Here is a 20,211-nt window from a genome sequence, read left to right as displayed (position 1 = left end):
CCCGAAAATATAAATCGGAAGAATTTTCAGTGTTGCCATCCATAGAAATTACTGTGTGACCAGAATTTGAATTACTCAAAAATCTAAGTTAAGGTAGCGACTAGAAAAATGAACTCAACGGTGATTGATGACTTATCAAGCTGTCTATATTTCTTGTTTACTACTTTCTAAATAATATTTCTATTTATTTTATAAAACTTACATAAATTATTACAAAATAAATAAGTTATTACAAAATAAATAGAAACATTATTTAAAAAGTAGTAAACAAGGAACATAGACAGCATGGTAAGTCATCAATTACCGTTGAGTTCATTTTTCTAGTCACTGCCTTAACCTAGATTTTTGGGTAATTCAAATTCTGGTCACACTGTAATTTCTAAGGATGGCAACACTGAAAATTCTGCTGATTCATATTTTCGGGTGTAGAATCACAGTATCTATTATTGTGGCAAGTTTCATTTCATTACCTCTTTTCACTTACGAAAAACCGGGAAAAGAAGAATTGTTAGCTCTTGAAAAATATTTAGTAGTCTGCCCCCTTAAGACGTTCCCCTATTTAGGAAGTCTAATATCCTCGGACGGAAGAAGTGAGGCTAAACAAGCATTCAATAGGAAAAGGGGACTACTAACATCAAGAAATGTGTTGCTGGACGTTCGTAGACGATTTATTAAGACTGGTATGGAGCGTGGCGCTGTACGGATCAGAGACGTGGGCACTGAGAAAAGCTGAAATATCCAAGCTGGAAGCATCTGAAATGTGGTGTTGGCGCAGAATGCTGTGCATATCATGGACCGAAAGGAAAAGGAATGAAGACGTACTAAAGGAAGCTAATCAAGGACGACAGATCATGAAAGTAATAGGAAAAAGAAGGAACAGCATGCTTGGCCATCTCATTCGACACTCCGATTGGATCACTGTGCTGATAGAGGGAAAGGCAGAAGGAAAACCAGGAAGAGGAAGACCAAGTATAGAATATCTAGATGCAGTTACGAAGAAGAGGCCTTATCAAAGTATAAAACAGCTCTCCCAAGCGAGAGAAAATTTTTAAAATTTCCATGTTGCCCACCAATCTATGGTTGAGGTGAACAAGAAGACAGCTGACAGTTTCGGAACTCTGGAGAACCAAAAAAAAAAAAAAAATCACCTCCTCGTAAAATCGTACCTGCAGCTTAGGGTACACGGAGACTATATAAAGTTTCGAATTGTGCGCTAATAGTTTCAGAGGTCTAGTGACGGCAATAATTATTATTTCAACCTCTCCTTTTCTCCATTTAGAGATAGCGTTTTTCAAAATTCCATCTTATATTTACAGCCTAGGATGAAAAGGCAATACCAATTTTCAAGATTCTATATTTCAGTTTAGATCTGGTGATAAACGAATAAGTGGATTTACTCTTTTAACCTTTGGGCACTCGCTTAATCTCGTTTGTTGGCATTGCGTTAGCGCTCGCGTGGCGGCATTTTCAGTGCGGCTGCGTTTTTAGTAATTACTGCAACTAAATAAAACAAATCACTGATAAATAAACAAAAAATCACACATATATGTATATTTCAGCTAAACATGTTCAAAACATTTGAGATCTGGGGTGTATTTTTCTGAGAGGCGGTGTAAATGTCACCCATGCGAGCGTCCGAATAATAATTGCATAGATTTCCATTGTTACACGATGTATGTTGCTTTTTAGTACACTTTCCTTCTTAACCTCGATTTCAGAGGATAAATCATTTTTTTTTAAAACAAAGTTGGCAATTCTTTAGACAAACAAAAAGTGGGCATTTAATATAAAATATAATAGCATTCCTGAGACTGAAGATTCCCTTAACTTCCCTCAAAACACACCCTCAGGGTCAGGAGCCAGAGATTAAAGAAAAGTTAGTTTCGTTTCACACTGTGAAACCACAGTAGGCTTTCAACCTATCAGAATTCAATACTCAAACTTGTAGTAGTACATTTATAACTACTGGCTGCAATAGATTAATAAAATCAAAAACATAACCTGTTCCTCAGAAGCTGAACCGATATCAAAAAACAATCACTCGCTATGCCATGCTGTTTTTATTCTATGGGGATAAAAATAGACCGGAAATCATTAACTTGAACCACTTCCGAATTAAATACATGGTTAAGGGAAAAGATAAAACTTATTCTTAGGAAGCTGGATCGATTGCAAAACTATCTCTCTTACTATTTTTGCTTCACGGAAATCAATATTGAAACCGGTTGTAGTAAATTTCAATCATGTCCAGCTCTGGTAGTGTGTTGCAGATTTTGATGGTATATTCCCTTGACACCCTGAATCGCTTGCAGAAAATCGCTTATCGGTATATATTACCATTTATGATGATAAATATTGAAACCGGAAATAATAAACATGAGCCACTTCCGATATTCAATGGAGTTTAACAGATGGAATGGAAGCTATTTTTAGGGCGCCGAATCAATTGGATTAGGATTTAGATTTCTGGGCTTTCGGAATCTAAGGCCATTTAGCCCGTCACGATTTGAGGGATGACGTCCCTCGGCGAGCACACAATCCCGGAAAGGGGGAGGGAGAAAAATTGGGGAAGGAAGGAAGCGGTCTGGGACCTATAAGTTAGGTATCACCCCGGCATTTGCCTGGCGTGAATGAGGAAAACCTCATTCAGGATGGCTGGCCTGGAAAAGCGTGTTACACTTTTTCGACCGAGTGACCCCACCGGGAATCGAACCCGGAACCGCTCGCACCGAAGGCGAGAGCATTAGCGACTGTGCTACGTGGGTCCACTCCGAATCAATTGGAAAAATGTACCTCGATATCTCTTAGTCCCATAGTAAATTCTCTGGGGGGAAAAAATAAAACTCAACATCGGTGTAGAATCAGGGGCGTCATTTAGGGGGCAGGGAGGGCAATTGCTTCCCCAGAGTTTAAGATTTATATAGATTTTATCAATAGAATAGTAGTAAATCAATGAAAAACGCGAAATCTTACTTGCCCGTCTCCCAAGCCAAATTTCATATGACGCTCCTGATTAGAATCCATTCTAGGAACTACATTTTTTGAGTAAAACTACATTTTTTGAGTTAGGACTTTTCTTTTTTGTACTGAAACCGCACAAACTTTCTTGGTTACCTGGTATCAGCTAAGCAGTTTGAAATAAATTTTTGAATAGGTTTATAATGTATCCCGAACTGTTTTTATCATGTTTCTTTGATTAAAATACGTATCGTAAATGGGAAGCGGGGGATTAAAAATTTATGGGAAAATTGAGCTTCTTACGATCTTGTCGAGTTGGGAAGATACAACTTGATATATAAACTCATTAAATTAAGTGGACCCGTATCACTGCGTTTTTGAGAATTCCTGTTTTAAAGGGAGGAGGGATTTTCTATAATTTCTTTCTTCACATTAAACGCGATGTAGCACAGAAAAAAGGTCTAACAGTATGAAATGAATTTTGGTACATAGTATTTCCCTTGATCTAGGTTTCTATCATGTTATATTCAGTGGCGAAGAGTGCTGTAAAAGACTGGGTAGACAGACACACACACACACATTATATATATATATATATATATATATATATAAATTTCTATTTTTAGTTCTGATATTTCGTACTGTATAAAGGATGCTGATATACACTAATCACTTTTCCAAGTAAGATGATCCCTGATAATTCATAAATATAGTATTAATGTTTCAACTTTCAATATTCTTTGCAATATATGTTTACTCTGTTCCTTTAAGTATAAAATTTTATAATTAATGAAATTTAGTGTATAGTACTTTTTTTTTTCGAAGTATAGATTTCTGAATGGTACCACATTTGCTAAAAATGGGGGCATTACTTCCCCATACCCTCTTTAGGGATAGTCACGTCTAAATACCCTAGAAATGAGCTGTAAAGTAAAAGAAAACGATAGAAGTAAAACACCTTACAACACCTAACCTAATATCAAATACCTTATTTAATACCCTTCAGTCTTCTAAATGAGCTCCATACCATGTTCTTCATTTCGGCGAAAATATTAATAGCTCTTTCTTTGGATTGAGGTATCCTACAAAGCCTCCAAACCAAGTTCTTTGTTGTAAGTGTCCATAATTCAGAAAGAGTTTCCGCAATTCAGAAAGTGTCCTAATTTGTCATGCTGTTCGTTAAGTTAGTTTTCGGTCTTTTTAGGGCACTCATTGAATGTTTTTAAAACACTTAAGTGATGGAATGCTCAATACCATATTTAGCAGCTTTATTGTTTCCTCATATACGCTTTGAAGTTCATTACTGAGAATATATTTCAAGTATTCGGGAAGAGAAATGTTCGTTACTATCGGAACATAAGTTGATAAGTTCATTCTTGAGCTGATCTAAGCAAAAAGTATTAGGAAAGGTGGATATCAAGTCATTCAGTTTGCTGTATGGAAGGATTTGTTGATACATACTATATTTTCTATAATTTATTAGTTCTTCAATGACCAGATTTTTGTATTTTTCAAATCTTTCATCTGCATAATTATTGAGCGAAGAATCTTAATATAAAAAAAAAATTGTGTGTTTGTCTGTCTGTCTGTGTCTGTGTGCGGCTTGGGGACCAGACTAGTGGACCGAGTTATCAAAATTTGGTCACGGGTACCTTGATCTAAGCCCCAGACCAAGACGAAGCGGTTTTTTTTTTTTTTTTTTTTTTTTTTTTTTTTTTGTTTTTTTTCAAAATTCGAACCAGAGAGGGGCGTTTACCGGGACATGTGAAAGTACTTGCCACTCTCGTGACAAACATAAAAGTGATAGAATTGCCAATAGATTTCAACTTTTCGTTAGGAGGGGTCTTTATTATTATTATTATTATTCTGATGTTGGAGACACATAGGGACAAAATATATATACTAATGTCCTTCAAGGGTACTTTATAACAATTTAACATTTTATAGAGGGAGCTCGAAAGATGGTTCAAAATTAAAACAAATAAGAAGAAATAGTAATCTGTATCCGTCACTTACAAATGCAGCTTAAAATAAACAAGATAGGCAGCACTGTAAACGTAGACAGAACAGCAAATGTCTTTTCGCAGGTACTACTACACAGCGCGAGTCTTTGGACTTTAACTTCTCACATGGCTGTTTCCACGCTTCTACAGGTTGATGCAAGTTAAATGTCTGTAACAGAGGAATAATGTTCAAGGTTTCGCGAGACGCTTTGCTTTCTGTCTTTCATATGGAAGCATTAAAAAAAAAAAAAAAAATTAGCTCTCAATAAATTATAGGAAATTTTAAGTTCAGAATATTTAAATAACAAAATTTTAAGTTAGTAATTTAGGTTTACGGGCTTAATACATATAAAATTCTAAAGGGTAGACGCTGTCTACCCTGTCTTCTCTCCAGCCTCACCACTGGTTATATTTACTAAAGGGGGCAGAGGGAATTCAAACCTTATGTAAAAATACAGTACTTCTCGGGCACTTCAAGTTACGAAAATGAAACTCGATATATAAACTCTTCATTAAAAATGAGGTACGTGTTTCACAACTTTTGAAATCTTTCGTCTGAAGGAGAGAATAGGACATTTTCTATAATTTCTTTCTTCACACTGAAATCGACGGTGTGTTGCTTGTGATCGCATCACGGAAAAGCAGTTAACCTGATTGAAATTCATTTTGGAACAGTCAGTATCTACCTCAACCTTGGATCTTATTATGCCACTTTGCATTATGCCACTGCATGCTTGCAATTAACTGCACGCTGACAAATCAGCCCCCTGTTTAGCCTTTTGATTAGAATTTTAAGTTTTTCTCATTTCAGTGTGTCCTTAAGATATCGAATGAACTAATTTAGGTACTTCTGGTAAGTATATGCTATCACAGAAGAAAGAAAAAATCGAAATGGATCAGCAACGTTTCGTTGTCACCTGGCACAGGTAAGATCATATTTTTATTTACACGACTACGCATCTGGATATATGGAACCTCGTATGTGCTTTTGCATCTTAAAATTATATATATATATATATATATATATATATATATATATATAGAGAGAGATCTTGGTTTCTTCTTTAACTTGAGCCCAGAGACCAATATATTTCACGTGTGCAACATATTGCACGCCATGCACAATGAGCTCTTCGCGCACAGTTCGCACGTATTGCAGTGATTAAGTATTCCAATTAATTTTCTTATTATTCTCGTTTGTTCTCGCTCTGTTTTGTTCAAATATTAATTATTACACCACTGTTATCTATCTTTTTACATAAATAATAGCCGTATATTTCACTCACAAAAGATATTTGTGAGAAATGATGTATTGTTATCATCTGAAAAGTTACCAATTGTCAACCTTTAATTTTGGTTTTCTATCTTATTTTTAACTTTGTTTCAGCTTGACTGTACCTAAAATTTTGGCGACTTAAGACGAGAGAGAACAAGAGTGTTTGAATTATTTCTGCCGATTGACTGAGATGACATATAAGAATCGTGACGAATAAGATGAAGAAAATGACGGAAATGTTAATCGCCTCGGAAGGTTTAATAAGCATAAGTAAATTGAAAACTCCCAATAGGTAGCACTTATATAGATCATTAACATCAATTTACAGCAGCATCAAAATCTCAAACTGCAACAAAAACATGTGAAGGACCAGAATATTGAACCATTTCGTACATGAACTATTCATAACAATTTCTGGTGGCACTTATTTACATATTTTCTTGATATTTTCATATCCAATTGGCAAGAGATGGAACTGAAAATGAATACACATTATCCATCATTATTTCGAACATACATATTCATTACACTGATGAAAATATTTGGAAAAGCGCCATATCCAGGAAAACTACTTTCTATACCGACTGCACATATTGCAAGAAGAAATAATGGTCTATGACCAAAAAAGAAAAATCCTGACGAGACTGAAAAACAAGAAACGCCCTTATATAAGGTGGTGTGACGAAGTATAAAGATGCACTGCGAAGTAACGTGGTATTAAAAAATAAAAATAAATACTCTGTGCCCAGGATAGATGATTGTGGAGAGGACAGATACCTTCATCGAGCAATGAATTGAAAACAGTTGACTATGATGATTAAATAGCAATATATATAAAAAAAAAAAATCTGCCGAGATTCATTCTGTATACTGAATATTTGACACACACACAAACTTGTAACTTTAAAGATTTATAAAAAAAAAAATACAAAAAAATATTTAGTTCTGACTACTATAATAATAATCCTTTGCGGTGGACAATCGTGTGTGTGTTTTCTCTGAGTTCTCTCGTTTTTCCCCCCTTTCTTCCTTCCACAATTTCGTACATTCACATCATCACCATCTCCCTTAGCCTTGGAGCATAATCATGGAATGCTAAAATAATAATAATAAGCTTAGTCAAGTCCTTCCCGCTGGTCTAGTGGCTTGGGACCGCACCTTTGGAACAGCTTTGCATTTTTAACACATTACGGGGGTTCGGATTTCACCAACTATAGACCTACATTTCCTATAGTCTCGGTGCTTACAAAAAACGCTGAACTCCATCCAATGAACCAAACTAAGCGAAGTCAAAAGCATGCATGTCATAATCTACACTAGTTCTGTGTGTTTGTATGTATGCTGGCCTCCAATCACAATCAACCCATTCCTCACCTAGTTCACCGCATTACATATACAAGTGCTGAATAGACATAGTGGCAACATTGCTATAATTTGTATCTGGCTTTGTGCGCAGAAAAACACCTATTATATTCCTTCAACGTAATCATCTCTTATCTCTATCACCTTCTGTTAAACATGTGAAGTCAAACACTGTCAGCGCGTCAATCTCTCTGTATGTCTCGCAGGGAGCGCTGTATGTCACGGATGGGTTTCTTTTGTCTCGTAGTGCTTTCCGCGAAGTGGTTCCTTCAGTTTGGCGAAGTCATCACGAAGTCCCTGAAAACATTGTTGTGCACTGCGTCACGTAACACTTCAATCTTGGTCCACATACGTTCTTCGTCTTCCCGAAACATATTATGGCGATTCCACTTTCCTCCTCTATTTTACGGCGTTGATGCTTTGGACTGAATAACAAACAATTGTTACTACTCGCCACACTTCATCGTCTTATATTGCCTTATTAGCTAAGGAACTCGTAGTGCTGATATATCCTTTTGACGTAAGAACAGTGTTGTTATTACTTTCTATTAAACCTATATACTTACACTTTTATTCTTTCTTGACATTCGTATTACATTCAGTACAAGACCAACTAATTACAAATATCACAAAATAACATGTTTCATGTTCATGCCTGCTACTGTCTTGACATTTCACAAATAGTAAATGAACAGAAACTATGTATAAAGTAAGTTAAAAGATAACTTTTTATAAAACACCTATATTACAAACACTAGTTTTTGGACAGTTAGCCCTAGCATCACCTACAGCCAGATGATGGAGCTACCACCTTGAAGGATCTCTAAAGGAACTTCTACATTTGTCCAGTATTGCACATCAATTCCCAGTATCGATACAAACTTTCAGTAATTTTCAGTAATTCAAGTATCCGTCGACACCCTGTAAAATAATTCCCATCAACAACGATAAGCCATCTCCGACGTTCGAGTAGACTATGGCTTCTACGGTGACTGAAGTCAGCAGAATGTGGAAAAAAGAATTCGTCCGATCCGTGATCATTGCGTCGACGGGTTCGAAACCATTGTTGTCGCACAAATAAATTTCTACAAATGAACAAATTGCTACTCTTTGTTGAAGTTTAGCGTCCCTATTCAGAACTTAGCTGCATGAGATGTGGACCTATAGTTTAAGGTGAACATTTGAAATAAAGGGTTCAAATTTCAATGATCTTCTCCCGGAACTTCGCACGTGCGCTAACCACTACACCAGCGGAAAGAGCTGAATGAAATAGACGAAAATTGAACGGTGAAATGTACAGAAATATGGAGGATGTTAAAATCCTAAACCAAGTCGGATAATGCCACGGATCTCAGCAAGATATGGCTTCGTATTGCTCAGATACAAAATAAGACATCCGCCGTTTATAAGCATTGGCTCCACGTTTGCAATTATTTATGCACACTTTCCAAATGCTGCGAGTGCACAGTTGCTTTGATCCTGTGGGTTAACATAGGACTGTACGATATCCGGATTTGGATATAGAAAATCGATAAGTAATTGATTTAATATCGATGTTTGAAAATAACGATTCATCGAAATATCACAGGTATTGAGACGAAGCAGTTCTCGATGTACGATATTCTTATTAGTCCACAGAACAATCTTTTGGTTGAGGTTCGTATGTTCAGTCCACAGAACAATCTGTTCTCACTAGCATCCTCCTTTACTGTGGTGACCATCACCAAGAAGCTACACACACTAAAATACTCACTAACATATTTTCTTTCTTTCTTTCTTTTTTTTTCCATCTGGAAATAAAAAAATTTAGGAAGTGGGAAGGTACCTAATAATTTATAGGAATCTCTGAGCTAGAAAGTAAACTAAACTAAAATCTATTTAATGACAACAGAGGAATGTAATATCATGGACTATAGTTTTAATTTAGTTTTCAGTACTAATCATGTGTGTACAATAATTACATAATTTCGGAGTTTAGTTTCAATTTGGTTTTCAGCACTAATCATGAAACTTTTACGTATGAACAATAATTACATAATTTCAAGACCTTAGTGGCCCATTATTTATCTTAGATATACTTCTATATATGAGTCGTCCAGTTCCAAAACTGCTCTTGTCCATTTACATCAAATCTCAGAAAACCGAGAAAAACTGTAGGATCGATGCGTTTTGTAGAACTGAAAATATTTGAGGACGTTCAATTTTTTCACATTAACACACCGAAGTATTCCTAGTTCAACTGGAATTTGTAGTAAATGGACAAGAGCCGTTTTGGAACTGGACGACCCACATATTACATTCCTCATAATAAGACGAACAACAAAAAAAGTTTAAAGAAAGTGGAAAAGAAAGTGCAATATCTTAATAGACAATTACTGCAACGTATCTGATAGCACAGTGCGAGGTCTTATTACACACAATGATTTTCAAAATCTCAAATAAAACTACAGCTCCCGACACTGATCGACTACTACAAAAAAGTACAAATTTAACTAATACAAAAACTGGCAGTTTTGCAGAATCATTCTTCTAGCATGCAGTATTAAATTGCATCAAATCAGTCCACTTTTCACTTCCTGTACTAATGAATCTAAATCACTATTTTTCCTAGGTTAAGAGAAACAGGTAATTACTAGGTTCTGTTCGTAATAAATACACATAAATGCATTAATAGATCTTGTTTTATCCCAGTACACGGTATAGCAACTTTAACAACTTATATAAATAAGCCTCAAGTAGAACATCATGCTTATTTTGAGATCATTTAATTTCCATTGAAAGTTATTTTTACTATAATACTAGAACCAACGTATATATATATATATATATATATATATATATATATATATATATATATATATATTCAAATGTTAACGAAATACTCTTCGCTAACATTCACGCTTTCTTGAAATTTGAACGAATATTATACAATTAAATAGTTCTAATGTTCGGACGATGGAACAAAAAAAGTAACTAAATCTCATGCAATGACCCATTCCAAATGATCTACGCCCTGCTCCCATTGGAACTCGAAATTTTCCCTAGATTTAAACACTGTTAACAACAACAACAACAAAAAATCAAACTAGATTTTTACAGGAGTCGTTGGGATTAATAAAGTTTGTTGCCTATTGCTACGTTTTAAATTACCGAGCGCGATCAGGAGCAGAAAAAAAAAAAATGTGAACAAAAAATACACAAAATAGTTCAATCAGGCGTATTAGATGTCCCAGCCGGGCTTGGCTGTGTGGCGTATCTTGCATCCAAATTAAGGCCTACTACTGGACCTACAGAACTCAACCATGTGATCAGCGGATTCCACGATTTAGTCTTAAACCAGCTGATCATTTGAGCAGTACGGCACGGATGAAGTTGATAAAACGGCACTCGAAGTAAAGGATGTTCTTGCTGAGTTAAAGTGCTCCACTTTCCCATATCAACTTCAGTCCGGTACGTTTCAGACACGTTTCGCAGAACGTCTTTCATGGACAATAAAGTTCCATCTGATTTCCACATGTTGAAATACAAAACTGGCACTGAGTAACTTAGACTATACAATATATGATACTCACAAGACACAACATCACTAACTGGTGTTTCACAAACACTACGGTCTTCACCCAAGGCCTCAATTTCAAGTTCTTGTAATGATGCTACAGTGTCTTCAGAGGAACTATTACCAAAATTCTCGGATAAGAAAATTTTCTTCTCTAAGTACGCACCTCCTGGAGTTTCCTTGTTTCCAGACATCTTCCAAGCATCCCCTATTTTGTCGGAAATTGCCAACATTTCTGTTACGCACTCAAGGAATTCTTCCCAACTTAATTGACCAGCCATAACAATTGAATGACATTCATGAATAGGGGAGCAAAAGGGTAACCTTAATCTCTCCTTATAGTTCAGGTGTCTGAGATGCTGACAAGTCCAATTCCGTCTGATCCTGATGACAGCCACAGCCAACTTTCTGGAAAATGATTTGCACTTGTGTAGATGGGCATCTGATCATTGAGCTGGTCATTTCTACTTGTAACCAGTAAAATTAAGTTCTAAATCTGATTATCTTGAAAAAAATTCTAACATCAGTTCTTATAACTTGCTTACAAATGCACTGCTTCCACACGTTTAACAGCATGAAATCCTGGTAGTAGGTGTGGTAATAGGATGTATGTAATATAAAGAATTCTAAGCGGTAAGGAAAACCAAAAAGCCATGTCATTCACCAAAATAATTTCATCAACTCTTAGATAAAGTGATACAGAATACACAGCACATTTCATACAGTGACACAAAGTATACAGAACATTTCTTACATTAAACAGTATTTATTGATTTCGAATGTGTCAAAAATCAACAGTAGATTTCTTTCATTATCTTTCCTGGCTTTGATATAGAGTTTCCACTTTGTCAACGAGCAATTCTTGGACTGTCTGGAGCTTTTTCACTTTTCGACCTAGCTAGCACAACCCTACACGTATATCCTATATATCAAGTAAAAGCATATGGTTCTATTAAATTAATATTTTTTTCAAATTCTCTTTCAGAGATACACATGAAAATTTATTTTTTGAACTGCTCTGTTGAGAACTGTGAGGCTAAGCCTCTTACGCAGTCGGAAAAATTATAGACAAACTAGTACAAATTCTAGTTTTATTTATAAATTCGTATCAAACCCGAAAACAGTTATGTAGGTATGTAGAACCGCATTTTTATGTAGAACCTGCACTACTCACTTAAATAAAAATAAAGACTTGCAAAAAGCACACACTCATATTAGTGATCTCTATTTTAATGTGACTGATGTGGGCAATAATATATTTCAGAAGCTGAAATATCTATTATTAATATAAGTGTTCTTCGCAATTTTATTTTTATGTGACATACAGTTCCAAAACTACCATGTGCAGTGTTCAATTTGCGCTAGTTTGTAATTTGAAACCGCTTGAGCTACATCACATCACTTTCAAGATAATTTCAAAACGTATCTTCTAGCAACTTACAGCTTTGAGAGGACGTGGTAGGAAAAAAACATGTGTTTCAATATTGCTCCATGGCGAATGGAATAACGTATCCCGTAACTGAGTACCACATAGCATCATCATGCAGACAACATGCACGTACATGAATATCACATCACCAACCAATCACAATGCATACAACCATAAATCAGGGGCGGAACCAGGACGGACTTTTGGGAGGAGGGGGGTTGTAATACTGCTACTTAGAACTACTTTTAAGAGCTCCAAACTCTGGGATGGATTTTATTTATATATAAAATAAGAAAGTTTCCTCTTCTGAGGGGAGGGCGATCCCCCCTGGATCCGCCCCTGCCGTAAACCATTATACAAGGGTAGCACAAGGATCAACTCAGTCTCAATCAATACAACAAAACACGCTATTTCATCTATGGGTTAACTGCGGATCAAAATATTTTCAATGGAGGAAATGAAGTTAATGAAATGCTGTGCATTTTTGGGGCATTCAAGTATCGTCAAGACTAATTTTCATCTAGGCCCAGTGAAATAATCACTGCTCGAAATAAATGACACAATAGCACTGGGAATCATGTCAAAGGATATTAAACTTCATAAGAATCAAGAGTTAAACGAAAAACGTTCAGATCCGCAGCTGGAAGCTAAATAAATAAATGAAAAAAAAAAAAAAATCAAGGTCCAAATTGAAAATATGTCTTCATAAATATGGTAATCTTACGGTTAAAATGAGTGAGTACATATGAAAGAAGACTATATTGGATAATTTTGGGGTAAATTTCATTAGTTAGTGTCTCGCTAAAATAAATAAAATTTTATATGGTTACCTGAATATAATTAAACTGTAATATCTTTTAGAAAATCGACAAAATTAAAAGCAGAAAGGAAATAAATCTATTTTTTAAAAAAACGAACTAATTCCAAGTAGCGCAATGCAAAAGGTTCAACACGGCTATCACGCAACCCTTCCTATTTTTATTTTCATTGATCTCCTTCCGAAAATACAATTAAAACAACACTATTTCAATATCCATATAACCCATTTCAATTCATGCATCTTACGAATAAAACAGCAAAAATATTTAAAAAAAAAAATAACTCACAAAATTATAACTGCAATCTCCGATATACAATAAAAGAAAAACCACATACTAGCCATATCCCGTGACTGAGGACCTGACAACAATTACGGCACACACAGACAACATACATCGGAAAACAACATTAAGCCACCCAATCAATCACAATGCTTGAAAGCCATGATTCGTCACAGAAGAGTGCTAATACCACCAAATCACTATCAACCACGACAAATGGAGATGAAAACATTTTGAGTGGGATGAGAGGAAACAATACAAATCAATGAATGAACGCCGGAACTAATGGTTATATTGAGCTTCTTTTAACACGAACTAGTTAACGAATGACAAACTACTAAAAAAAAGTAGGACGAGCAAGTGATACAGTAGACATCAATCACAAGGTAAGACAAGTTAGTTTAGACGTTGCTTTTCGGAGGTTAAGCGCCCCTAACCCCCACCCCATCCTGCATGAAACTAAATTAATATATATATAAAACTATGTATAACAATTTAAAAATGACAACGTAATACACTAACGAACTAGACTCTTAAATTCCACTGGCGGAATATTTCTGTAGTGTATTTAATCTGTATTTTATGTTTTTAAGTGTAGGATTACATGTCTCAAAGCATCACAAGTGCTATAGAACGACTAATATGACTATTATGTATTATATCATTTTGCACCCACGGATTATTTCTGCACGATGTAAGGAAAGCTGTACTTGATATTTACAAGTGTACCGTTTCTAGTACGAAACCATTACACAAGTTATGCGAACTCGTATCACTGAAAATCACTGGAGAATAAAACATACACGTCTAACTTATTTTACTAACTTAACCTAACCTAACCTACCTTACCCTACTTTACTTTCTTTTATCGTAGCACACGTTCATGCGTGTTTTCTCACATCAATAATATTTTTCATAGATCATCTGTTTCCATGCATATTAATAACCTGTACGCATTTTTTCTTGTACACCAAAAATAATAATAATAATAATAATAATAATAATAATAATAATAATAATAATAATAATACAGAATGTTTCAAAAATGTGAAGAAGAAAAAAACAATACTCTTTTAAAAAAATTGACGACTCGTTGTCGATTTGCACGTTAACCAATCAACGAAAGGTAAATGAAAAGAATAAAATATTGTCAGGGAAAAGCAATACAGAAATTCTAGTGTTTATGTGGAACTTGCATACAAATATAATATAATGCAATGCATATTTGCTAACCTAACATCTGTGAAATTTAATAACCTAGTATTCTGCTTCTTCTAACCTATTTCTAACGTACTATTTGACTCTCATCTGTGAAACCTAAGCCGAAAAAGTAAGATCTTTCTATTTCCATCCAAACTTATTACCCTACTTAGTCCTACCATAACTACTGTCCCAACTTTTGAGGGTGTCTGTACTTCCGCCCTTACAAGCGAGCAGGGTTGGCAAAAACCATGTTTTTTATTGAAAAAACCAAAAACCCAGTTTTTTTATTTAAATAATTTGCTCTATGTATTTATATCACATATGGACAGAAATAAGCTTGTTTCGCCTTGGTGTTAGTATGCAACAACCGGGTTATGCTGGAAGGGATCAAATAAGCTTAAAGCGTAATCCAAACCGCTTCTCGGCTTACATCCAAGAGAAATAGTCCTCCATTTGAACTCGAAATCGGGACTAATTGGCCACAAATGCGATACGTCTGCCGACTCACTCACGAAGGACTTCTGATAAAAATACGCTGACTGATCTTTACATATTTGTTAATATAATCGTCAAGAGTCATTAGGACAAAAGGACAAAAAGATAAACAATTGCACAAGTGGAACCATTATACAAAATTACATATGGACAATTTCAAAGTACTACAGAGTACAGAAGAACTAATTTAGTCTAAGTCAGTTCACTACGACTTTTATTAGTCCAAGTTAAAGAAATACGACGACTTAATTGGCGTATCAGTACAAAAAGTGAATAAAGATACGAATTATTTGAGTCCACTTTGACCCACTTATACATAAATAGATATCAAAGATACTTCTAATTTCAATAAATGCCTCTCGTGTGGTTTGTATAACCGCCACCCCAAAAGTACGGCATTTCGATGTATTTTTTCAATAGTACACATTATTAGAACGAAACAATATTTAGAATTTTTCTTCGATTGCAACTGCATAATAATAATAATACACAATAAAAAAATCACATAAGAAACATTCATGAACTTATACAAAAAAAAAAAAAAAAAAAGTTGCTTTTGTAGTATAATCTCTTTGAGTAATGAATGGGGAATTTAGGTCTGAATATAATACGAATAATATACGGGAGTGAAACGTGATAACCCACAAATGTGTGTCCATCAAGATTTTACGAACACACACTTTTACAAACAGTTTTCGCTTTTTGGTTTAAACCAGTTGGTTTTTTGAAGAAGAAAGAAAAAAAAAACAGCTGGTTTAAACCAGCCAACTCTGCTCATGAGCTAAAGATATCGAAAATATCTATTACGTCTTGCGTCTTAAGCAGTGACCTGGGACTCCATGCTTACAATGTAAAGGACACATCCTGACAAATGAACTGAAGCGCCAGAGGCTCCTAAAAGCAAAGCGCTTACTTAAGCGTTACGCAGCAAATGGGTACTGTCGAATTGTTATCACTTATGGAAAGATTTTGAGTATTAAGGAGTCTTATCGATGCCCAAAATAATAGGATATATGCCACACCCTCTAGAAAAGTTGGTGAAAAGACTCCAAGGATCCAGAGGAGTCAATATCCTGCCTCAAGCATAACGTGGTGAGGTGTAAGCTACGAGGGCACAACGGAGCTCCATTGCTGTGCAAAGATCAAAACATCAGCCAAAGTACACCAGGATACAGTGTTTGAGAAACGTCAAGAATCTCACCAACACCCTTTTCCATGTACAGAACTGGAGTTTCCAGTAAGACTTAAACCCATACAGAACAAGAATAACCCATCAGTGGCTGGGGGCAAATTTTCCGGCGGGCTTCTGCAACCCTTTCAACTACAAATTGTGCTCCAAGCTTCAGGAGATGGCTTTCAAAAAGAATCCCAATATTGAACATTTATAGCGGTCTCTTCGGAAGGTAGCTGCAGACTTTCCAGTTGATGATGTTGCGTAATGCAATTGACAAGTGGTCAAAAAGACTTAAGGACTGTGTGCATGCTAATGGTGGCCATTTTGAATTATGATTTTGGTTTATAATGCATCTATGTAACTCATATTATTAGGGTATTAAAGTATCTCTAATTTTGTGTCAATGTACTTAAAACCTCAGGACTGTATTTATGGTAAGGCTAGGTAATTTGATGGTCAAATTTAAAATCAAATCTTTCATTTTAATTTACTGTACTATCACGACTACTCGGTTTCAGTAATATGAACAAACAAGCACTACTTTTTTGCTTAATGGCAACTAAGTCATAAATCTCAAAATCCATCAAATGTATTTCTGTACTTAATCTTTGTATAATAATAATATTTAACAGGAACATGTGATCTGAGGCAGTACAAATTAGTAAATGACTCATCCGAAGTTTAAGAATAAGGTTAAGTTCCGGAAGGTCCCTTAAAATTACAAAATTTACAGGGAAATTATAGAATTGTATCAATTTAAGCATCACAAACGAAATCATACCATGATCTTATGTATAATAAGGTAGAAACACAAAATGCAAAGTGTTCTAATCTCGTTCATAAAAAAAAGACACGATGAAGTGAAGTTCTATGTGAAAGCAGTCTACAAATCTACCATGGAAGTCTCACACGCAAAGCATGTGTTTCTACGCCATATGAAGCGTTTCCACTAACTTTTGATGCAAATACTCACCGTCGCTGACATGGCTACTTCCTACGGAAACGAACCTACGCTCCTGCCCTAACTCGGTTTCGTACCTTTTGGTAATCGCTTAGCAAAGGCTGGTTCGTATTTTATGTCATATGTCCACATACTGTATTTATATTTAGCCCTCCCAAAGTCAATCTGCATCCATTTATTCAATTCCTTCACAGTGATATGGTAAGGAAAGAAGTTTATAATTCTACTTAAATATTGTTTTCGTTATTTCTAAGTGCAAGAGACTGCAACACTGAACCGTTGGAAAGTACTACTTTTGCGCAGTAATACATTATGTTTGCATATTTAGTCAGTGAAGAATAAAATAAGTAGCAAGTATTTACGAGATACAATTACAACTGAAACAGAGGAAATTGTAAATGAAATGAAATCTTTCAGTTTAACGTCCTACGTTTATGCCCTTTAGACTAGGAGGGATGAATGATTAATGCAAGTGAATGATCATGGAACCATTGATGGAATCAGATTATGGGAGGAAACTGGAGTACCCCGCGAAAACCCACGGACACGATATTGTCTATCATAAGCTTACTTGGCCGGGGATCGATCCAGAGACCCCACGCACTGGAGGTAAGCGCTCTATCACTAAGCCATCATGTCCCCAACTGGAATATTGTGATTAAGATATATTAACACAACCATACGGTAAGTGGTTAGATAAGTAACGCTGAAAACTCCCTTACGTTCCGCCGATCACGGCAGATTATCAGCATACCCTTACGCGGAGAGAAGGTTCTAGAATGCTGATCCGCACATGTAGGTGAAGATGGGTCAGTAACCAGATTCCCTTTTTTTTTTTTTTTTTTTATCACTCAATTTATAGTAATAACGAGCGAGCGATAGCAAGTGGAGGAAGGTTAGTAGCCAGGTTGATTACTTTATTACAATTCAATGGGGTACGGACCAGCCTTCTAGAACTCTGCCACCTAAGAAAATTCATATAATGACAAACTTCGCATTGTTCGCATACCATGTTGAAAATCGCTAGATAAAACTATTCCCCTTACGTTCCTATTGAGAAACAATGTGCACAAATTAAATTCATAAAAGAAAAAAATGTATGTATGCAATTTTCTTAATAAAACATCTACAATTCCAGTTAAAGTAAAGCTGTGTATCTCAACAAACATACACGATCTGAACCAAGTAAATGAGCATTCTTGACTCTTACCAGTAATATCAACATCAGTTCTAGTATATACTGGATTTAAAATAAAGACTTCTACACGATTTATTATATGACGTTTATGAAAGGTCACTAGTAGACGATTCGGTATTTAAAAATAGAAGCCAATCACATACAAGCGATTAATTTCGCAAATAAGTTCAAGCTTACACATATCTGATTTGGAATATCATTTGCTGTCTACCTGTCAAAAATTAACTCCCCAGTATATTACATTCACAAACAAATCAGGTACAACATATTTTCTCATACCTTTCTAATGATTTTCTAAATTAGTAAGTTCACATAAACGTACCTCTTTTCTGTCAAATATATAAAAAGTCGACTCCCCGTATCTCCATCTATGTCATTTCACCTTTATAATCGTTTCCATTTACTAATAACCTCTAGCTGAGCCTACATGACATACACCATCCAATACAACAACCCATACAGACATGAGGAAACGTTTCTTCGTTTTCTTCTAATCTTTATACTGTGTCTGCTATATTGGTGTGAAGAGGAAGAAACGGCAGTGTTGTCACTCCCAAATTCAGCTAATAACAATATACCTATGGAAACCGGAGGTTCAATGTCACGTTCACAAAAGGTTTCCATTGACTTCTGTCCTTAGCCATCTAGATCCAGATACTACTTTATATTCCTTTTCTGCGAGATCTCAATATTGTCCACCCATCTGGGCCTAGGTCTTCCTAATAATCGTATTCCAATTAAATTTCCAGTTAAAATTTTGAAAGCGTTCGTATTTATTATTTCATTCTTTCTACCTGACCTTCCCATTTGAAAATTTTCGACTTGATTACCCTAACGCTAACAATCTTTGGTAAACGGTATAAATTCTGTACAGGGTGGTCCATAAGTGTTAGTACAGTGAATTATTTTGGAAACAAACATAATTAAAGCAAATCTGACTAGCGAAGGGTGGACTTTGGTAAGGCTGGTTTAAGTGGAAGCATTTCTCATAGCAAAAATCGTATCATCGATATCCTACCGTGTAAAGTAGCAAATGCTATAGCATCTCACATGCCATGGCATATCCTATGGCATTTCTTGTCGATAGGACCTGCTTTATTTCGTAGCAATTTCCCCTGCATGTCTGGTCCGATTGCAGCGCCGTGGTGTGTCAAAAAGAAGCGAAAGATTTTGTGCTAAATATCCATCCACTTGTTTTGTGTGGGAAATTGAATTGTATTAAAGAAAAATTAGTTGGAGTAGGGATGCTAATACTATGCTGATTGAAAAATATGAGGAGAATCCTTGTTTGCACAATGAACTTTTCGAAGGCTTCATTATCCATACGCAGGAAGTTCTTGAATGCAATAGTATCCTCAGGCTTCAGTTCTTTCTCTACTATAGAAAGAACTGAAATATTATCATCCCTCCGCAACAATCAATTCTTTGCCCACATACTTTTTTTGTGGTTTTCGTTTTTTTTTTTTTTTTTTTTTTTTAATATAACTGGCGAGAAC

The 20,211-nt window shown here is 35.5% G+C and overlaps 2 protein-coding genes across 2 annotated transcripts in view; both read right to left on the bottom strand.

The window, feature by feature from the left end:
- Positions 1-19,209, bottom strand: part of sl (small wing phospholipase C gamma 1) — a 269,208-nt gene extending 249,999 nt beyond the window's left edge. Inside the window, exon 1 of the mRNA XM_081765407.1 lies at positions 19,038-19,209. The gene's annotated coding sequence lies outside the window, so the exon portion shown is untranslated. The remainder of the gene's footprint in view (positions 1-19,037) is intronic.
- Atg10 (Autophagy-related 10) lies at positions 10,807-11,436 on the bottom strand. The gene has a single exon (XM_081763520.1). The coding sequence runs from the start codon at positions 11,434-11,436 to the stop codon at positions 10,807-10,809; it is 630 nt and encodes a 209-aa protein (XP_081619646.1).
- Positions 19,210-20,211: the final 1,002 nt, after the last annotated feature.

The sequence above is a fragment of the Thermobia domestica genome, chromosome 7, assembly GCF_964235325.1.
Source record: "Thermobia domestica chromosome 7, izTheDome1.hap1.1, whole genome shotgun sequence".
NCBI lineage: Eukaryota > Metazoa > Arthropoda > Insecta > Zygentoma > Lepismatidae > Thermobia > Thermobia domestica.
This window is presented reverse-complemented; position numbering and strand designations above follow the sequence as displayed.